The following is a 19,636-nucleotide window of genomic DNA, read 5'->3' as shown; positions in this document are numbered from 1 at the left end:
GTGCCTCACTGCCTCTTGTCCTGTCGGTCGCTTGGCACCACTGAAAAGAATCCAGCCCCATCCTCTTGACACCCTCCCTTAAGGTATTTGTTGACATTGGTAAGATCCCCTCTCAGGTTTCTCTTCTCCAGACTAAACAGGCCCAGCTCTCGCAGCTGTTCCTCGTAGGGCAGATGCTCCAGTCCCCTAATGATCTTTGTAGCCCCACACTGGATTCTCTCCAGTAGCTCCATGTCTCTCTTGTCCTGGGGAGCCCACAACTGGACACAGAACTCCAGGTGCGGCCTCAGCAGGGCTTAGTAGAGGGGCAGGATCACCTCCCTCGACCCGCTGGCAACAATCTTCCTAATGCAGCCCAGGAGACCATTGACCTTCCTGGCCACAAGTGCACATTGCTGGCTCATGGTCAACTTGTTGTGCAGCAGGACTCCCAAGTCCTTCTCTGCAGAGTTGCTTTCCAGCAGGTCAGCCCCCACCCTGTACTGGTGCAGGAGGTTTTCTCTCCCTAGGTGCAGGACCTTGCACTTCCTTTTGTTGAACTTCACGAGGTTCCTCTCCGCCCAACTCTCCAGCCTGTCCAGGTCTCTCTGAATGGCAGCACAGTCTTTTGATGTATCAGCCACTCCTCTCAATTTGGTATCATCAGCAAACTGCTGAGGAGGCACTCTGCCCCTTCATCCAGGTCATTGATGAAGAAGATGAACAAGACTGGTCCCAGTTCTGACCTCTGTGGGACACCACTAGGTACAGGCCTCCAACTGGACTGCGACAGACAATGCTATTACAGAGTAATCATGTTAATCCTGTGAGAGCTTCACTAGGAAACAGTTATTTTTACCCAACACCACTAATTTAAGATATACAAACCTGACAGAGTAAGCCACAACTGAATCTAAACCTGTAGAAATCAGGTAAAAATAGAATCATCAGAATATTTTACTTCCTCAACCAGACCTGTATGTGCCTATCAAAGGGTAGATGAAAAAAACAAACAAACAAACAAACMAAAAAAACCCAACAACAGAGAGGTCTCTCTTACTCTATTTCAATGACTAACTCTGAAATGAAAGGAAGAATATACTCTCTTCACCTAAAAAATGCTTTTACTTTCAAGATGCTGCTTATCTTCTTTTTTAGATTACTAAAAACAGATCTCTGGTTTAGAAGTAAGAGCTGCAAAGGACAGTAAGTCAAATTACAAACATGAATTATTCTAGAGAAAGTAATAACAGTTCTTCTAATATCATTCCTTGACAACTTTTACTGAGATGTAAATTGTATTACAGTTCTTGCCTAGAAGTACTAATTTAAATTCAGCAAATTTAAAGAACATACAATTTCTGCCAATTCAAAAGTCCCAGGCCAAAACTTGCTATACCTCTGGATATTGAGGCTATGTTCATTACAAGATGATACATTCCTTTGAAAGCAACAACTAAATAAAAAAAATATTTTAAATGGAGTGAAATATAGACCAACTTTGAAAGGAAGAAACTATTCTGTTCACAGGCTAATTAACACCTGCAGAGAAGCAGTGTAAAGCAACACCTACAAAAGTGCTTTGAACTCAGATGTCATTCTCTGAAGACATTCTGCTTCCACTTCTCTGGCTAAGGAATTTGCCAGGCCAGGAGATGCAGTATGAGGAGGAAAGGGCTGAAGCATGGATATGCTCATATCCCTCTTAGGGAATTAGAATTTCATTTTTGATTAGGAGAAAAGTACATTTCTTGGACAGCAGAAAATAGACAAGGTATCCAGAGAACTCTGACCAAAGGCTATACTCTGGCTGAAAACTCAGGCCCAGACAGAACAGGAAATCTATTGGCTCTAATCTATGCAAACTGCATCTTCAGACACTCAAATAAACTTTAGAACAATAAACGCACTCTTAGTCATGATGTAAATCAAAATCACATAGCTCAGCAGAACTCAAGAGTTTTTCTAAGGAACACTTTCAGCCGATGTTACAGATGAAACACGAAAGAATTAGTAAGTGTCTTGCCAAAAGTCACAGCAACAGCAGTACAGTGGGAAAAACTCACAAGTTCTACTTTACCTGGACTTTCTTTCGCACATTGACATTGCAAAAAAATAACACACAGCACACGACAATACACAGCACACTGATTTGTTGTCTTTTATAAATAGGCCCTTGTAAAACTAAAATAAACCCTATTTCCAATATATTTTTTCTAGTGCCTTCCTTGGTGAGAAAACAGAGGAAAAAGAAGTTCAGTATGATATGCCTAAAATTACACAAAAATGTACAAGAAGAAACTTTTTGAGTGTTAGCTGAAAAACATCAACTCTATACTGGAAAAAATGCCAGAAAAAGAGAAATTCCTGTTTTCAACATTACAATACAATAATAAGCATGTGAGTATGCATGGAGACAAACATTCTACTGGAAAAAAAATGCATAGCTTATATRGCTGCTATAGTTCTACTCACTGTATTAGGTACATACGGCAATCCATAAAATTTCTCCTGTGTTTCCTTTAAAATTTCTGTAGTTGATCTTTTCAGAGGATGTTTCCCATGGTAGATTTGGTCCAAGACAGCATAAAAGATCTAAAGAGATTAAATACATGTTAACCTTTGTTATATGGCCTTTGATAACCAGGAAATATAAACACGGAGGAAAGGGAGAGGGAAGAAAGGGAGAGGGAAAAGTTTAAATATTTAAGGTTTTGTAAATCTTCTGTTTTTAGTATAACATGGAAGAAGAGAAGCAGGCTGCTGGAGTACACTAAGCACCATCAACATGACCTAGCACAAACACGTGTTTAGGTCACTGAGAAGACTAGTAGGACTAAATCTCCTGCATTTTTTAATAAAGTTGGAAGACCTGTCCCTAAGCCCCCTAGAAATTCCCCTTTAAAAATGTTTTTAAAACAGAATTAGTACAAAGACTGACAGAATTAGTAAAAGCACTGAAAGTCATTCAAGTGGACACAACAAAATAATCYACTCCAAAATGCCATGCACATGGCCATGAGAATACACCACATCTGCAGAGGTAAGATATGGCCCAGGCAGCGGACATGAGAAGATACACATGCAGCTCTTGATGCTTCACTTGTCTTAGCTCCCGCAAACAGAGGGATAAATTACTGCAGTGTAAACTTAGCATGAGTTTAAACTGCACCAGTAAAGTAGTTTGCTGCAGAGGTAAGAGCTGGTCACAGGCAACTGTTGTGCAGAAGCATGTAAACTATGACATCAACTCACAGAAACAGAATACAGATGCAGACTAGAGTGACTAATCTTATTTGGAGATTATGAAAGCAGCACTAATGAACAGACTTTTCAGGCAAAAAGAGCAAAGTAAAATATCTGGCACTTGAACAGCATGTATGAAATAAGCATGCATGAAAGACAGTGCCAAACTTAGCGAAATTCCTGTGGTATTTATGATAGCAAGGGTGACTGAGAATATGAACAACAGAAGCACCATAAATAGGTCTGAAAACTACCTGAAGTAATAGCCCTAGAAAACTCACTTTCTTCTACGAGTCTAGGCCTCTGCGGCTCTGCAGGAGTTATTTCAGACTGGTTTCACTGTCTACCTCACCTCTCCAAAACCCCAAACCAAACACCAGGAACTTCAGCATCTGATCACAAAATCTGGCATCCTTTTTCAAACAAACCATGATCCGCTTTTCTTTTGTCTCCCTGGTCTGCCTGTACCTGACTGTAGTTGCTTTGCTCTTCAGTGTTCCTCACAAGATGGAGCAGACTACACTGTGGTGGACCTTCTCTACAGCAAAATTTGTAGTCAAGTAGTTTTGTGGTCAGAGAGCTGGAACAAGAGCTCAGCTCACAGTCAAGAAGTGTGGAAACAAGAACTAAAGGCCAGTGAATTGGGCTGCCTAAAGAACAATGTGCTAATAGAAAGCAAGGGAAATGAGTCACTCAAGCCAGCTCTACACTTTCCTCCCCATCCTGGCACATGTAAAGCATGGGAAGAAAGTTATGAGCCAGGCCACCTGGAGAGCACAGTGAAAAAAATCCATCCCTGAAAATAAACTTGGAGGAATTTTATATCCATAAGCATTCCCATCTATGAACCACAGTTCTGTGTGTGCTTACACAGGGCCTTTGAAATGGAAAATGAGATACATCCCAGTGTCACTGTATTTTAGATAATACTGCTGAGGAATATGCTAGCACTTGCAATTAAACCATTGTCAGAAGATAATTTCTACTTTCAGTATAACACACTTTCCAAAAGACCTAAAATACAGAAAGGTCATGAAGTAGCTATCTATCTTTATACTGTCTTTCCATTTGACACTGACAATGGTATTAATTTGATTCCAGTACTTTCTAGCTCCTTGTTGGCTTATTATATTAAAATGTAAACAGTTACACACTTTCCAGTGAAATTACTGCGACTGAAGGACTTTGGGACTTATTTATAAAGCAAAAGCTTTATTAAAAAAAAAAGTATGGATTCTTGTATCTTTCCTCTTTACTAATTGAATTACATGAGCATGGAGAAAATGCAGAGATCCTATAGTTGTGATGAAGAACTAATGCCATTTCATATTTTCATGTGCTCACAGCTTATTTTCTAAATAGATCATAAAAGAAACTTCAACTACTTTCCTCATTGCTAGAAAATTCATAAGTATTTTTACTTTTTTTAAAGGTCAAATACTRCATGCAGAGCACCTAGTCCCCATATGGAATACACTCTTTTCTAAGCTTGAAGAAGAGGTATTAGAGTCATTGAGTATAAATACTGACAGATATTTTTGCAAATTTGCATGCATGGTGTTTTTTCAGGTATACAGATTTAGTAGTACAGACATACTTGGGTATCTGCAGATTAAAATACATATTTATCTAATTATTATACTTTCACATCAGTGTGAGTAACAATATACACTTCTACAAAGGAATGTGTACACTTTATATTTACCATGCAATGAAGTTCTTTGAGACATTTTTTCTGAATTAATGAACAGAATGATTTTGTCAGCTAATTTCTTTTGGAATGAGTGTATACTTCTGCCAGCATTACAACTGGAATCTCAAAAAAAAAATCTATTAAGAATAGGAAATGAGTAATATTTCTGAGTGCAGAATTGTGGTAATTTTGCATGGGTTGAGACTGKTTGAACTTTAATGATGGGGGGTAATTTGAGAGTAAACAGCCTGCTAACCACTGTATAGTTGACAAAGTGTGGAGAACCCTCCACAGGGAAGGACTGTGAGTGCCAGCAACAGAGACACCCAATTGTCAGATGCTGTAGGAATCTGAGTCAACCAGAAGTGGGCATTTTCTCCTCAACCCTACAACTATGGGGTCCAGAGATGCTCAGGGAGAGACCCAGCAGAGATCTCAGAAGGCGTGGGGGGCCCTATGGCCCAGCACACTGGTGGCCCATGCATCCTGGGACCGCTGTGTCGACCTTCCAGCTTCCTTCTGGAYTGTGCTGCCTCTCTCATCRCATGCCAGGGAAGGTGTGCCACTACATTATGTACAGATAYAGTAAATATATATAGTAAATATATCTGTGTTATACARAAGTGTTTTTTGTACCTAAGCCCACGTAGTCTCCACACTGACACTGACTGTCTCAAACTGTGACAGGTATGCAGCAAATATTTACTAAATGCTAAATCTGACAGATCTATACAGACACTGAATAAATGAATTGGKGCATATGAAAGCACTTGATCATCATTTCAGCAGCTACTAATCTGTACATTGGTAAATTAGTCTAAATTTGTGGACCTCCTGAAGAGACACCCACAGCTAAGCATTCTTAACATAAAATTTCATTTTGATCTAGAACTATTTTTCCCCCTAAAACTCATTCATTAATTCATAAATTAATCATATTCTTGCCCACATTCTTTCTGGATGATAGAGATTTTCATCTATATCTATATGAGAACCTTTTATATACAGAAATATCCATTTCAAAATCAGACTTGCAGAGAGTATTCAATTATTTTCATGTCACAGAGGTATAACCACATGTAGTACCTTCTTGTTCACACTGCTTGCACAGCCAACACTGGCCAATGACAAAAAATGTTGCAAGGAAAGTATAAGTTAAAAATTCATTAAGTTAAACCAATGTAAAATCCAAGCACACACTCCAAACAGTGTAAGCCTGGCTTTAATTAGGATAATTAACATGTATACATTTTATATATGAAAAATATATATAAAATACTTTATTTTATATTTTTATATATTTATATATATAAAACCTGTATACAGCTCCACACTGAGGTGTTCTGATCATTTTTAAATTACTAAAAATCATTGCACACAGCAAACTGCAAATATTTAACTAAGTTGTTTTTTAAATCAACTTTAGTTAACCAATACAACTCATGTTTGTAGATGGAGTTCCAATCATTTAGCCACTTTTCAAAGATGGGAATTAGAAAGACTTTATCTTTAAAATTGTCTCCTTCCACATCTCACAAATAATGACTACCTTTTGCAGAGGTAATAGAGTTATCTCATCTAAACACTATGCCAACTGTAGTAAGAAAAATTAAATGCTTCTGGCTTAAGGGAAGAAAAAGAAGAGAAAGAAAACACAAAAATCACACAGCAGAAGCTTGTAGTCCGCTAAACACAGCGAAACTCCCATTGTAAAAAACATGACTGAATGCTAATGTTACTGTTCACATCTGAGAATTCCTGTAGTGGGGCTGAAATAAATTAAACCTCTGTTGTAGATAGCACTGGAATTTCCTTTACTTCCTTTGAAGAAAAGCAAAACTAGTAGGTTGTTTATGGGAATGACTGATCAGTCACATTTCTCCACAGAAAACAGAGGTTTTACTGCTCATAATAYGGTGAGAGAGAAGTCTGAATCATCTCAGTTAAAAACAAAAGCACAAGGATGGATCTGTTTTTTGACAAAACTTATATTAAAAAAATCATGTCCAAAATAAGTGCGCCAGATTTTATTTTTTTTTGTTATATTTGCTTTATTTTTAGAATCATTTTATACTTTATCAAAATAAGTTTTTTTCTTTACCAAACTGAAACATTAAAAAAGATTTGGGAGCATATACTAATTTCAAGTTAAAAAGAAGAGAGTTAACCATTTATTTTAATTGTATGCAGCAGTTTGGTGCTATGCAAAGACAGCAGCAATTTAAGTGTTCTACCTTGTAACTCAGCCACCAATTTTGACAGTAGTCTTTCATTAACAACCTGCCACTTTCATTCTGGAGCTTCAGAGGATAATAATCTCAAATCTTATTCTAGTAATTAAATAAGTTAGTTAGATTTTAACGTGTGCTGTATCTCTTATCCCTGCTACACTTAAATGATCTAAATGTGCACAATACTTCCACTACTGCAATGAGTTCTTCTTAAACGATTCTGTGAATTTAAGAGCTCAAATTTAAACTACACTTKGGAATTCTGATAATCCAATCATTTTCAAAAGCTGAGTTTTACAAGTTAGGTATTTTCCTATACATTTAGGCATTTCGCTTCAAATAGCACAGAAGTTAAGCAAAATACACATGAAAATGAATATCAAAAAGAACTCATTTTCAATAATTTGCATTTATTTAGGATAATATGTGTTTAAATTAAAATGAAAAATTTCTGAAAATCTTAAGAAATCAAATGTTTTCTGTAAGTTTTGGATATGGACTAGAGACTAGAATGCAAATACCATACCTGGAGTTGCATATCGGCTGCAGCACACACTTTTTTGGACTCACACAGTCTTRACACCATGCTTTTTGGTAATGGCTTGAATAAAAAAAGACAGAACATATTTAGAACAGTTGTAAAGTTTGTAAATAGTATGCTTACTACTAAGGAAGGCTTAAGACACAAAGAAAAGACTCATGGTGGTAGTTAAAATATCTTTTTTTTGACTTTTAAGTGCTTTGCACTGAGGAATTTACAAGGAAGAAGGAAACTCACTTTCTGTACAAAGCATTAAATGGAAAATTAAGAAATTGGCAATAATTTACATAGCAATCAAGATATCATTGCATCTCAGTGTTTGCTTATTTATTAAATGATCTTCTGTTCCCTTGTATGCCYGTTAAAACTATTAAGACTATTTTTAGAGATAAAGAACAACAGATGGGGCTGCCAGAATTTTTCCCCAGGTTTCCCTCAGCTTCAATAGCAGATCCTACAGTAAAATTCTTCTGTTGGCCTTTCAGCATAGTTTATTAAGACTTATACCTCTCACTGATGCCAGAAGTGTTTTTGTAACTAACTGGGACAGAATCAGGCCTTCTATCCTTATCCACATAAAAATGTGGATACTGAATAGAAAATATATACCTTGCRATATTTCTAACAAAGCTGAATGTATTCTACATTACAAGTACCCATGCTACCAYGGACTGAAAATGAGAGATATTTTTCAAGTTATGAAACAAACTCCATTTGACTTTCTATTCAGATCTCTAAAAATACATCCAAAGATTGCTTAATGCCAGATTTTTAAGAATACCTGTACATAACGCTTGGCCTTACATTTCTTGCCAGTACTTCCTGAAGCCTTTCAATAAATATTTCTCATAGTAAGCATATTCCCAGTATAATCCAGTATATTTAATTTGGTTAAAATTAACTGGGTTCTTGCTGAAATATTGAAAAAGATATTGCAGATTTTTCAGTGTAATATAGATGTTTGGTATTACATAGAACGCTAAAAGCATATCTACACTTTTACAGTGTTGAAGTGTTTAAGAAACAATACAAAGTTTACAGCTTCTGAYGGCAGAGCCATATGTTTAGATTCTGTGGAAATGATATGACTTCAAGACAAACAATCTGATGTTCACAGAATAAAATCCTAACTGCAAAAGTTATATGTAAGTGAGGAAAATGTTAWCAATTAACTCTGGTATCCGGAAGTTAAAGCAGATAAGAAAAAACTCTCAAGTTGCACAGCTTTATGTAGTAGCTTGCCAAKGCTCGTTACCTCTTTTCCAAGATAAATGTTAGCTGAGTCAGGAATAAGATAGAACRCTCCCCACTATTTTACCTGTCATAGATGTGCACAGTTGTTAAATTTAAACACAGAAAAATGAACCAATGAACACAGAATCTGTCCTAGAGTGTATCTTTGTCAGGTCAGTATTTTTGCTTCCTGAATACAAAAAATCTGTTTCAAATTACATGATGATTTTGGACCACTAGAGTAGGAGTAAATGGGCAGCTATCCACTGYAATAAAGATATTACCAATTGACTGCCTTGAAGTTCCATAATGGATTTAGTAGTATTTAAAACAGTACTTAATTATGTAGAAAGGCTGTCAAGCCAAGCAGTAAGACAACATTATTAGCAAATGTTAATAAATGTTTTGGCTGAGTAGCTYTTCTCCTGGTGCAGTGAACATGTTGTTTCTTATCCCCTAACATATACTATATGAAGCATGTTCCTCAATGACTTTTCAKCTTGGAACTAAAGAGCATGTGGGTCTGCAATAACAGTTTTAGTTGTCATGGGAAAAACTTTTTTCTGTGTAACAAAACCTATAAAATTTTGAAAATATTTCGTTATAAGCACCAAACCTATCAGAAAATGTTGACAGTTTTTTGGAAKCTTTCATCTCCTAGTGAGGTAGTATTTTATAGAATAAGACAAAACTGACTTCTTTTAGGGTTGCTTGTATTTTGGATACTAGATAGGAATTCTTAAATTTTAATTTTCAATGTTAAGAGTCGAACATCCAAAAGCTTGGCAAGAGCAAATGCGTTTATTTTATGTGGTTATAATTTAATAACGTTAAGGTCAACAGCATTTCTATCCTTAAGATCAAATCAGTTCTTTCAGAATAATGGATACATATTTTTTATTTCAGTTGTATTAAGTAACAGCAAGAGGAGTTAAGTGTACAGGCTTTTAGGTGGTACACAAAATAAACAGAACAAAAAACATTCAAGACTTAATTAGCATTTTGGTAAACGAAAAATGTCACAGATCCTCACTGAATTGGGAAATCCAAGTTCCCAGTTTCCAGGCACACAGAGCAGAAAGGTTCTGTGATGTGTCCGTGTACTGCACACTCACCCAAYCTCAAGAAACTCTTTAAGCAGGTCTAATCTCTGTTCAGAGCTAACCATTCCTTACAGACCCTCCTCCTAGGAAAGATTTTTACTGTTGCCTTCTTTTGACTGTACCGCACACAGCTGGGGAAGACTACTGAAAAGGCAGCCTCTGCTTTCACTCATCTCCATTTTAACTTCTGCTTTCAACATCTATCATATTCTAAATTCAATTCCTACAAGGAAAATCAGAAACGATCATTAATGATTCTGGTGTACTAACCAAAGAGAATGTTCAAAGCTGCCCAATTCTCTTTGCACTGGAGATGGTTTATCATCACTTTCTCAAGACTAAGTAAAAAGTATATAATACCAGGAGCCTCAAAGAAAATTCATCTCTTTTCGCAGCCCTGTGAATATCAAATCATCAGTGTAGATCTACTTTGCCTCTATTCTCCGTATGATTGTAGTAGCAGTGCAAGCAAGTCACAGCAGAGGATACACTCATTAATCAGACAAGCTTCTCAAATAAATGCCAAATCAGAAGTAGCAATAGCAAATTGCTACTGCTGCATTCCCTGTATTCAYAGATGTGCCAGTTTAGTTGTAGTTGCCTTGAAGAAATCAGTCTTATGACAGTACCTATTGACAAAAAAGTACAGGAGAAAGATAAATGTTGTATTTGTATAAATCAAATAGGATTGATGATCTGGATCACAGATCATGTTGTGATCATAACTCATAAGCCAAGCAGAATTTGACACTAGAGAAACACAGCAAAAATCAGATTAAGTTGAAAGAATTATAAAGAGGAGATAATTTACTCTTCCCACAGCACCTTTGGGATTTTAAAAATTAAGACTTCAGGGAATGAAAGTTAGACTGCAGAAGGTCTTTTCAAAGACCATCACTTCACTCCAAAATTTGTGTCTGTGCATATCTGTCATACAGGAATATTAACATCTTAAATGTATGGAGGAAGATGTACTGTTTTACATAACAGAAACTGTTTCTTGTGCTCCATTAAGATCTCACATATGTAGCTGAATGGAGTAATAAGATTCTTTTTTTTTTTTTAATCCTGAAAGATGAGCTATCTGATAAAACCAGAGTTAAATTGTCATCTTTCCAAAAGAAAGACTTTACAGTGCTTTGGCTAAAATGATTTTAATTGAATAACCATTCCATTTTTTAAATTTGAACACTGCATGCTTTACTTTCTTTTCCTTCCTTTTATGTTAAATAACTCTAAGATCTTGGCATGAATTTTTCAGCATGTTTGCCATGGTGGCTAAAAGAACAAAATTCCCTGTGTTCCAGATTCCCAAGGCATGCTTAACTCTTTACTGCTATGCAGTAACAGAGACATGTTTACTATCCGTGGGTTTATTCTTATAACCACAATAATACAATACTGCCTTTGTAATTCCATCTCTGTGAAAAATGAGGTAAGTTCAAATTTGAACAGCTGAAATACTGGCCTTTGTTCAAGAGAGCCTCAAAAAGCCAATCAAGCTTAAAACGATTTAGCTCAACAGACCTACCACATACCCATGCATTTAACAAACAAACCTAAACAAACAAACACAGCGATGGAATGGCACACATTCAGCAGATTGTCTACTTAACATTGTTACAAGCTCATTTTCCTATGTCTCGACTTCATGAGCTTACCTGAATAATTCAACCTGGGTAACTAATACAGTCCTCACTGTTCTTTTTATCTCACAGATTTTTTGTTTTGGGTTAAGATGAAAGGAAAAAATAGGCATGCTATTTTCTTAGAACAAAATATTTTTGTGCTGACCAGCTTTCTGAATTAAATTTACCAGACCTGTTCCTTTCATCAGACAAACTTGCAAACTCTAGAGCTCCTTGGTACACACAGAACAGTCCAAAACGCACTGTGGAGGCAGGCTTTCTATTAGCCTCAACAYTTTTGGGGCAGATCCTTATCATCCACCTCTATGTATGCATAACGCATTCCCACCTTGGAAAACTTGCCATTGAATCTTTTTCCTACAATGTTACTCAATAAACAGTTTTCAACAGTTTATATGTTTCAACAATCAAAACCATACCTTCTCTTCCCATAAACAAAAGTGCTGATCCTCAGTGAGAACTGCAGCTCAGGACCAGTCCTTCTACAATTGACTTTTACGGCAAAAGCAATCGGAAGCTAAGACTACACTACAAATTTTACTGACATAATTATGTTTAGTAGGAGTGTTAAAATCACACCATCTAATTCAATACTTCCATGCAAAAACCATAGCATAGATGCAGCAATGCCAAAAGAATACTTTTTCAAATTATGTGTATTGCCTCCTCGACAAGAAGTCAGGTCAGTAAAAAAAACCCTTTTTTTCTATCTACCTCTAGCAGAACTCTGTCGGTATAGTTATTGCAGGAAAGATTGTTCTTGCATAGAAAAGCTCAATGTGTCTTTATTCATAAGAGGAAACTTGATAGAAGTTCTCACATGGAATAACATTTGGATGAAATGTCTTCCCAAAGACATTTTAACTGTTTTTCACCCACCTTCCTTACTTCTGCTTTAAAAGGTGGAAAAGTGGACTCATTTTTCTTTCAAAGGCCAGAGAAGAAAATGTTGATTAAATTTTCTATATCCATACAAAAAATGATTCAGGGAACAAATGGAAAATGTAAGCCCCAAAAGGATTTTTGTAAAGTTTTAAAGGTAAGAGAGTAGGGATTTACTATTCTAAGTATTTGCAACCTCTATACAGCCAATACAAGTAATTGCTGTAAGAATAACAATTTCATGAACAGAAAAGCTGACTTGGGTCTCCTTGTATTTAGATCACAGACAGAAACAGTGTATCAACTTTTTAAAACTGGCTTAGATCAATCAACATAAGCAAAAGCAGATTTATGTATGTTAGATAATGGTTTAGAAATACATTCTAAAATCAGAAAAAATGCAATTAAAGGGAAGCAGTCCAAAACCCTCAAGAGCCACACAGTAGTTTCAGGCTCTTTTCCTAATCTTCCAGCATAATCCATTTTTGTCCCCCTTCAAGACTGAATTTCTACATTAAACCTCACTTGATTGCTCTCTGAAAGAGCAAGATTTCACCACCAATAAACAGAAGAAATTTTTTGGAAGTGCCAAATGGGACACAGTGCCTAGCTCTTAGCTTTTGCACTGCAACAAAACATGGTTTAGATTTCTTAAGCCACTTTGAAGACACAAAGCCTTAAATAATGTTCCACAAATCTCTTTCAGATGTTTTACTCAAGCTCATTCTCTGAATTCATATGCAAGCAGATTAACTCCACAATGTTTAAACACTGTATGAACTTTATAGAAAACACTAGAAAGTAATATTTTAATACGTAGGTTCAAACATACAAATGATGAAAAGTCCTGAACTGAGTATTTGTAACTCCCAATTTTCAGATAGACTTTCCAAGTGCTCAGCAGGATTGATTACTCTGTAAAAAAGCAGATCTATGGAGCAAATTTCTCCAATAATATCTATCAAAATAGAAGTCACGTAAACTATTTTTCTAATTGAATTGTTACAGCAGAGGCAAACATAATTCCACTTTCATTATACTGAAATATACTGAATGTTTAGCACTGGACAAAAGGCCTGTTTTAAAAAGCTTTCTTGTTTTCACATTGATCTGTAGTCTATTCTTCAGTCACTGCAACACCTGAGGACTCTGAAATCTGCCTCAGTCAAAAGCATTTGAAAAAGATCTGTGGTTATTGTTTACTGATTTGTGTTTCTGAAATGGTTGTACAAACATGCATCATGCTACGCTGCCATGCATAAATAATTAGCAGCCACTGAAAACCACCTTGTTTCAGAGAGCACTGTTTTCTAAATTTCTGGGAGAAAGTAGATCTTTGCATTAGACTAGCATAAAATACGTAAAAAAGAATCTGTGTTTTCGTACAGAGATTCGAGATTGCCAGGTTCTAACTACCAAATATCTTAAATAAAATAGTACAATTTTATTACAAAACATTTCAAATACTACCCTACATTGTGCTAAAAATGTTTTTTTTTAAAACACTGTAGATCATTTATATATCATTCACAATTTGGTACCTGAGCTTTGTTTTAAGACAGACTTTACAGAGTTTGATACTGAATTACTATCTTTGTCAGCACTTAACTGCAATTAAATTAAACATTCCACATGACATGGTTTACAGAAAAGTTGTTCACCTAATACACTAAATTTTGGTTGACCAAGAAAAAAAAAAAAGTTGAAACTTAAAACTGTGTATCTAAGGAGCAGGTATTCTTTTTATAGATCACATTTATTTTTTCTGCAATGACAGTAATAACATGCTTTCTGAATAATCAAAATAATTTATATCCATAATTTATTTCTACTTTAAGCATTACTAACAAATAACACATCAAAATTTATTTTTTMTTGAATACCTTTAATCCTATTTTCAATATTTTACGTATTAGTATTCTCTACCTGTCCAGTTTTATAATGCCTTGCAAACTGGTTAACCACTCGATAGTCATTTGCAAAGTACTCCATCAGAATTGAGGGAACTTCTGCAAAATCAGTAGGACATCTGGTTCCTAGAGGTAGAATAATTGCATATATTAACATACAGTCATTGCCATTAACACAAATAGTTAACTCTTCCCAGAAGGTTTTGCAACTTTCAGTTTGGACTTTTGGTGAACTGTAATGTTCTTTCATTTATTAAGTCAATATTTTATTTTCATAGCATTATTGTGCATATTGCCAGAAAAGCTTCATTATAATCCTACACATTTGATTATAAATCACAAAGTAAAACAAAATATTTGAACAGCTGGGTGAGGCACCTTATAAAGCTCYGGATCACACCCTTTTTTAAACTAAACCAGACTATAGCCAAACTGCCCCTACATGAAACACCAAATCTATTTAGTGGTCCTAAASCTAAATCAAGCTACAATGTAAATAAAACTCAACTGTAAACCCATTCACAGTTACAATTTTTACCTTCCATCTGTTTGCTGAGCTTGCTTACGCTTCATATTAACCTCACTTTACAATACAAAGTAAAATATCCAAAGAAAACTCTTGCAAATTCAAGACATAAGTGCAGTGAAGTAGTATTTTGCAGTCAGTATTTTCAAAAAGCTCTTTCATAAAAACATTTTTCATTCTATTCTTTATCAGCACCTTACACATCTTAGTAACTTTCATTTTGTAATCCATTACCAAGTTAAAGCTGCATTTCTAACTTCATGTAAAAGTTAGGGATGTACAAAGCTGCTGTTTTAATAACAGAGATCCAGTGGATCATCACCTTTATTCCTGTCTACTAGAACATTCAAAATCTGTTTTAAATATAATTATGCTTTTTGTTTCTACTATTCCTTCTTGGAGCCTATTTGTGAAAATCATTTCATTTGAATTTAAAAATCTTTCTCTAWTTTTTAATCTGAATTCATAATCTATTTGTAATCATATTTTCAGACCAGTATTGCTCTTCAGTATAAACACCATTTTCCCAAAGATATTTATCTCCTAAATTGAGAGAAATTATATTCGCTCACAGACATAATTTTCCTAAGGCAAAATAATTAAAGTCCAAAAGCCTGTATGTTGTCCTGTAGGTCTTCTATGCCTGCTTCAGTTTGAATTCACCTTGAGACCAGAGATAGGGAACTATGCACCACATACTAGATGAGGTTTCACCAGCATCTTTCTTAATTATACTAATCCTTACTATTTCTAACAGAAACACTTCTGGAACAGTCTCATTTCCCTCCTTTCACAGTCACTACACATTAGCTATTCATAGCCCTGCATTAACACATAAAACTGTTTTTCTGTTCTTCCGCCACTGTTAAATGATAAGCAGCAGAAATTCTCTTTATATTTCTTGAATGCATGATCTGCACTATGCAGTTCTGAATTGCATTTTATTTCTAACATTACAGTATTCAGACATCCAGCTCTTCTTGTATAATATCCCAATCCTTCTTTTATGGCATTACATTTCATTAGTATATTTTTGTCTTTTGTTTGAAAAACATTAATGGAAAGCCTAAAACAAGGCTGGTCCCAAGAGGCACGCCTGCAGTGCTACACTGATGTCTCTCTAGCCATGTACGCTTCCGCAGTCCTCCTTAATAAACTGACAGAATTCTTTTACTAACTATTAGAAAGACTTTTGAAAACTACTTTGTCTTAAAGTCAGAAAGGTAAAAGGTCAGACAGTTATCTGGGATAAGTTACTCCCCCTTAAAAAAAATGTAGATATTCTCTATTGCACTGTAAATTAAAATGGCATACAAGTCAGGCTAAAAAATTAAGCATCTTTTTTCACATATGTGTTCAGTATACAGAAAATAAATTTGATTAATAAAATGAAGGATTAGCAGAAAAAGACACATATCTTAAGCCATAAATTTCTTATGCCCAGTATTATCCAAGTTTTGGGCCTACTAGTAACAGACTAGGTTCCTGAATATTCCTGGATACAAAAAAAAAACAAAAAAACAAAAAAAAAAAAAAAAAAAAAAAAAAAAACAAAAAAAAAAAGCAGGGGCAGAAGAGTAAGAAGGTTCACAAATAGTCAGTTCATCTCAACTGAAATTTAACATTTTTTGTTCTCACAACAGCCTGTAATCATCCGATTTCCACACTTTGCTATTCTAGTGCCTAAGGAGCGCAGATGGCCCCTAACAGACATGTCTGGGATGAGCCATTTGATTATCACACATTCCAAACTGTAAAAAAAATGTTCTCTGGAGAAACACACGACTGGCCTCTGATGCTGCTTTTGCAACACTAGATCAGGACTGAAATCCCCTAGGAAGAAAGACTGCCTGCAGCTAAGGCAACTCTGAAACCATACACAAGGGCTCCTGGAATGTCTGAGCCTCAAAATCAGCAATTTCCTGCCCCTTCAAGATTTTCTGGCATGCATACACATATGATACTCCCACCACATCAGCAGAACCCCCACTAAAGCAGTTACTTTGGGGATATAAGTACCAAGAATGCCCTGGAGATCAAGAGAAGTGAGGCCATGTGTGAGAAAAGGGTGGGGGGAGCAGTTAACTGGCTCAAGGAGCACTCAGAGCTCATACTGAAAGAGCATATACAGTGTTTATTTGTTTTAGCAATGCCCAGTAGTAACATATTTATAAACAAGTCAGTTTATTTTAATGTTAAATGGAAGACTTAAGGAATATTGCTTTGTTTTTGTGTGCAATGCATTTGTTGGTAACAAGTATCTAACATGGTCCACCCTTATTACCATTAGTGCAGTACAAAAAGGGTGTAACATAAAACAGTCCCTCAGATAAGGTAGCTACAGTTTCCTCTGAGCTGTTTTTGATTCGTTTGTTCGTGTTTTTTTTAATTAATGAATGAGTATATAAATGTCCACTCCGAACATTTCATTTCCAGCTCACAACTATATAAGAAGACATATCAGGCTGTCTGAAGATAAGAAAAGTAGCACGCAGAGCAGCTTTAACCAGAACACTGCTCTAACCCATCTGCCACAACTGAAGCAGAACAAGGTCACAGCAACCTGCTAGCCATTAGCCAATACACCGCCTACCATTGCTTGAGAAGAGTAACTAAAATGAAAAATGACAGGATTGCTTTTCTGTGCATCTGCTTAGCTCTGATTGTATATTCATTCATGTTCATTTACCTATGATGAGAAGGCCATCAGCTAATCATGCTTGCAGATTAAATAAATCTCTMATTTATGGAAAGTGTTTTAAGCAGAATCAGCTAGAAAAGGCCTGGCTTTATAGAGTTTCAGTTTTCTGAAAGTATTGCACTTTAGCAATACTAATTTACTAACCTTTCTTAGTTCAACTTCTTAAATCATTTCCAATTCAAGATTCACTGTGCATTTATACCGGGTACAAGTTTAGCTCAATTTATTTTCAGTCMTCCTGTTATTCCTTTATTATAAACTGCCCATGAGGTAACCTTGCAAGACAGTGGATAACATGACTAGATAAGAGATTAGCTGTACAGAAAGAAGAGAGACAAAAACCAAATTCTTATCTGTAGCAGAAGACTATTCAAGTGTTGTTTGTCTTTTAAGTAATATTTGGGGATCTGATACTGTAATTTTCCAGTCAGTAAAGATGTAGAAATATCAACATGACTCTATCATGTCTGGTTAATCTTTTTTTGTTTTTTTAATGTACTCCCTTTTTCCATAAATTAAATATTTATCTAAAACAAAATCAGTATTCTAAATTCCTTACCGGTGACATGTTGGTACCGAGTTCGACCCAGCATAGAATGCATAGCGTGTCCCATTTCATGGAAGAGATTCTCCATCATGCCAGGACTTAGTAGTGTAGGTGCACTCCTCGTTGAATGGGGCAGGCTAAGCATAAGAACAACTACAGGCAGCTGGTATTCTCCATTTTCCCTCAGCCTGCCTCCACGAACTGTAAAGTGACAATCCTTTTGAAGATAAAAAGCAAACATATGGGTGACCAATGTCATTATATCCATGACACTAAAACAATGGTGTAAGCATTAGATTAAACCCTAACAGTTACTCAATTACACAAGTTGAATTCAGTTAACAGTAACATTCAATAGCAGAACAGAAGTTTGATGTCAAATCTTCATAATGTTTCTTCATTTGTTATTTGCTTCATATTTGGAAGAAAACTACCTTAATCCATCAGGAAAAGACTGTGCTTATTTTAAAAAACAAAATTTAAGTTTAGATTTTTTTTTACAAGCGTTGAAATTCCATTTTTCTACAAAAAAATAGCTTTCAGCACATTACTGATATGTCAATTATATAATTCATATATTAATGTTTTYTCTCCATTCTTCAGTAATAACTTCCTTTCTAAAATATACTGTACAGCATCCACAGTACAATGTGAAATATTAGCAAAAGACCTCATTTAATACACATGAAAGAATAATACTTATTTAATATTTTTCCATTTACCAACTCATAAAAGGTGGTAATTTGCAGGTGTTTACACAGAGTGAAGGGTCTGTTGTATTGCATCATACAGTTAATATACTACCACTAGACTGAGTAAGTGAGCAAGTGAGTAAGCCTAAACAGTTGGAACCATCTACAGTTTGAATAGAATTTTGAGTAGGAATTAGTTGTCACAATGAGTTTTCACCTTAAATTAGAGGGCATTAAAGTGTTCTGTTGTTTTTACTCCTAGATAGAAGGCTGGAAAATAAGTGTTTAAAAATCTACGATTTCTCTAAACAAAGGTATATGAAATTTCACAGTGCCTACCATTTTGTAGTACAGTTTGAGTTCCTACCAGGTGAGGCTTTCTAAATAAAAAGTTATTCACAAAAATATTTTACCTAAAGCCATGTTTGCAGCTATAGTCTTTCCATGTCTAAATTTGTTTATCACAGACACCTCTTAAACTTATGTTCTATGCACACAGCCCTAACACAACAGTCATTACTCATATACAACCCACGATGAAAACAGATCACAAATGTTACCTGATGTGGCTTATTAGGTCGTTGAAAGAAGTCACAATAGATGTACCCTAGCAGACCTTCATTTTCATGAACAACAGCCTGGAAAAAAAAGGATGAATTTCCCACAGTAAAAGCAAAGATGTGTGAATGGAAGAAATATTATT

The 19,636-nt window shown here is 35.5% G+C and overlaps 1 protein-coding gene across 1 annotated transcript in view; it reads right to left on the bottom strand.

Moving 5' to 3' along the window:
• The window catches only part of MIPEP (mitochondrial intermediate peptidase), a 70,500-nt gene that overhangs the window by 22,478 nt on the left and 28,386 nt on the right, over positions 1-19,636 (bottom strand). Inside the window, exons 12-16 of the mRNA XM_085321795.1 lie at positions 19,494-19,571; positions 18,254-18,458; positions 14,484-14,593; positions 7,676-7,750; positions 2,455-2,574 (exon numbers count right to left, since the gene is read on the bottom strand). Of these exons, the coding sequence (XP_085177921.1) occupies positions 2,455-2,574; positions 7,676-7,750; positions 14,484-14,593; positions 18,254-18,458; positions 19,494-19,571 (588 nt within the window). The remainder of the gene's footprint in view (positions 1-2,454; positions 2,575-7,675; positions 7,751-14,483; positions 14,594-18,253; positions 18,459-19,493; positions 19,572-19,636) is intronic.

Source organism: Rhea americana, unplaced genomic scaffold (genome assembly GCF_003343005.1).
Source record: "Rhea americana isolate MKP2758 unplaced genomic scaffold, rheAme1 scaffold_71, whole genome shotgun sequence".
NCBI lineage: Eukaryota > Metazoa > Chordata > Aves > Rheiformes > Rheidae > Rhea > Rhea americana.
This window is presented reverse-complemented; position numbering and strand designations above follow the sequence as displayed.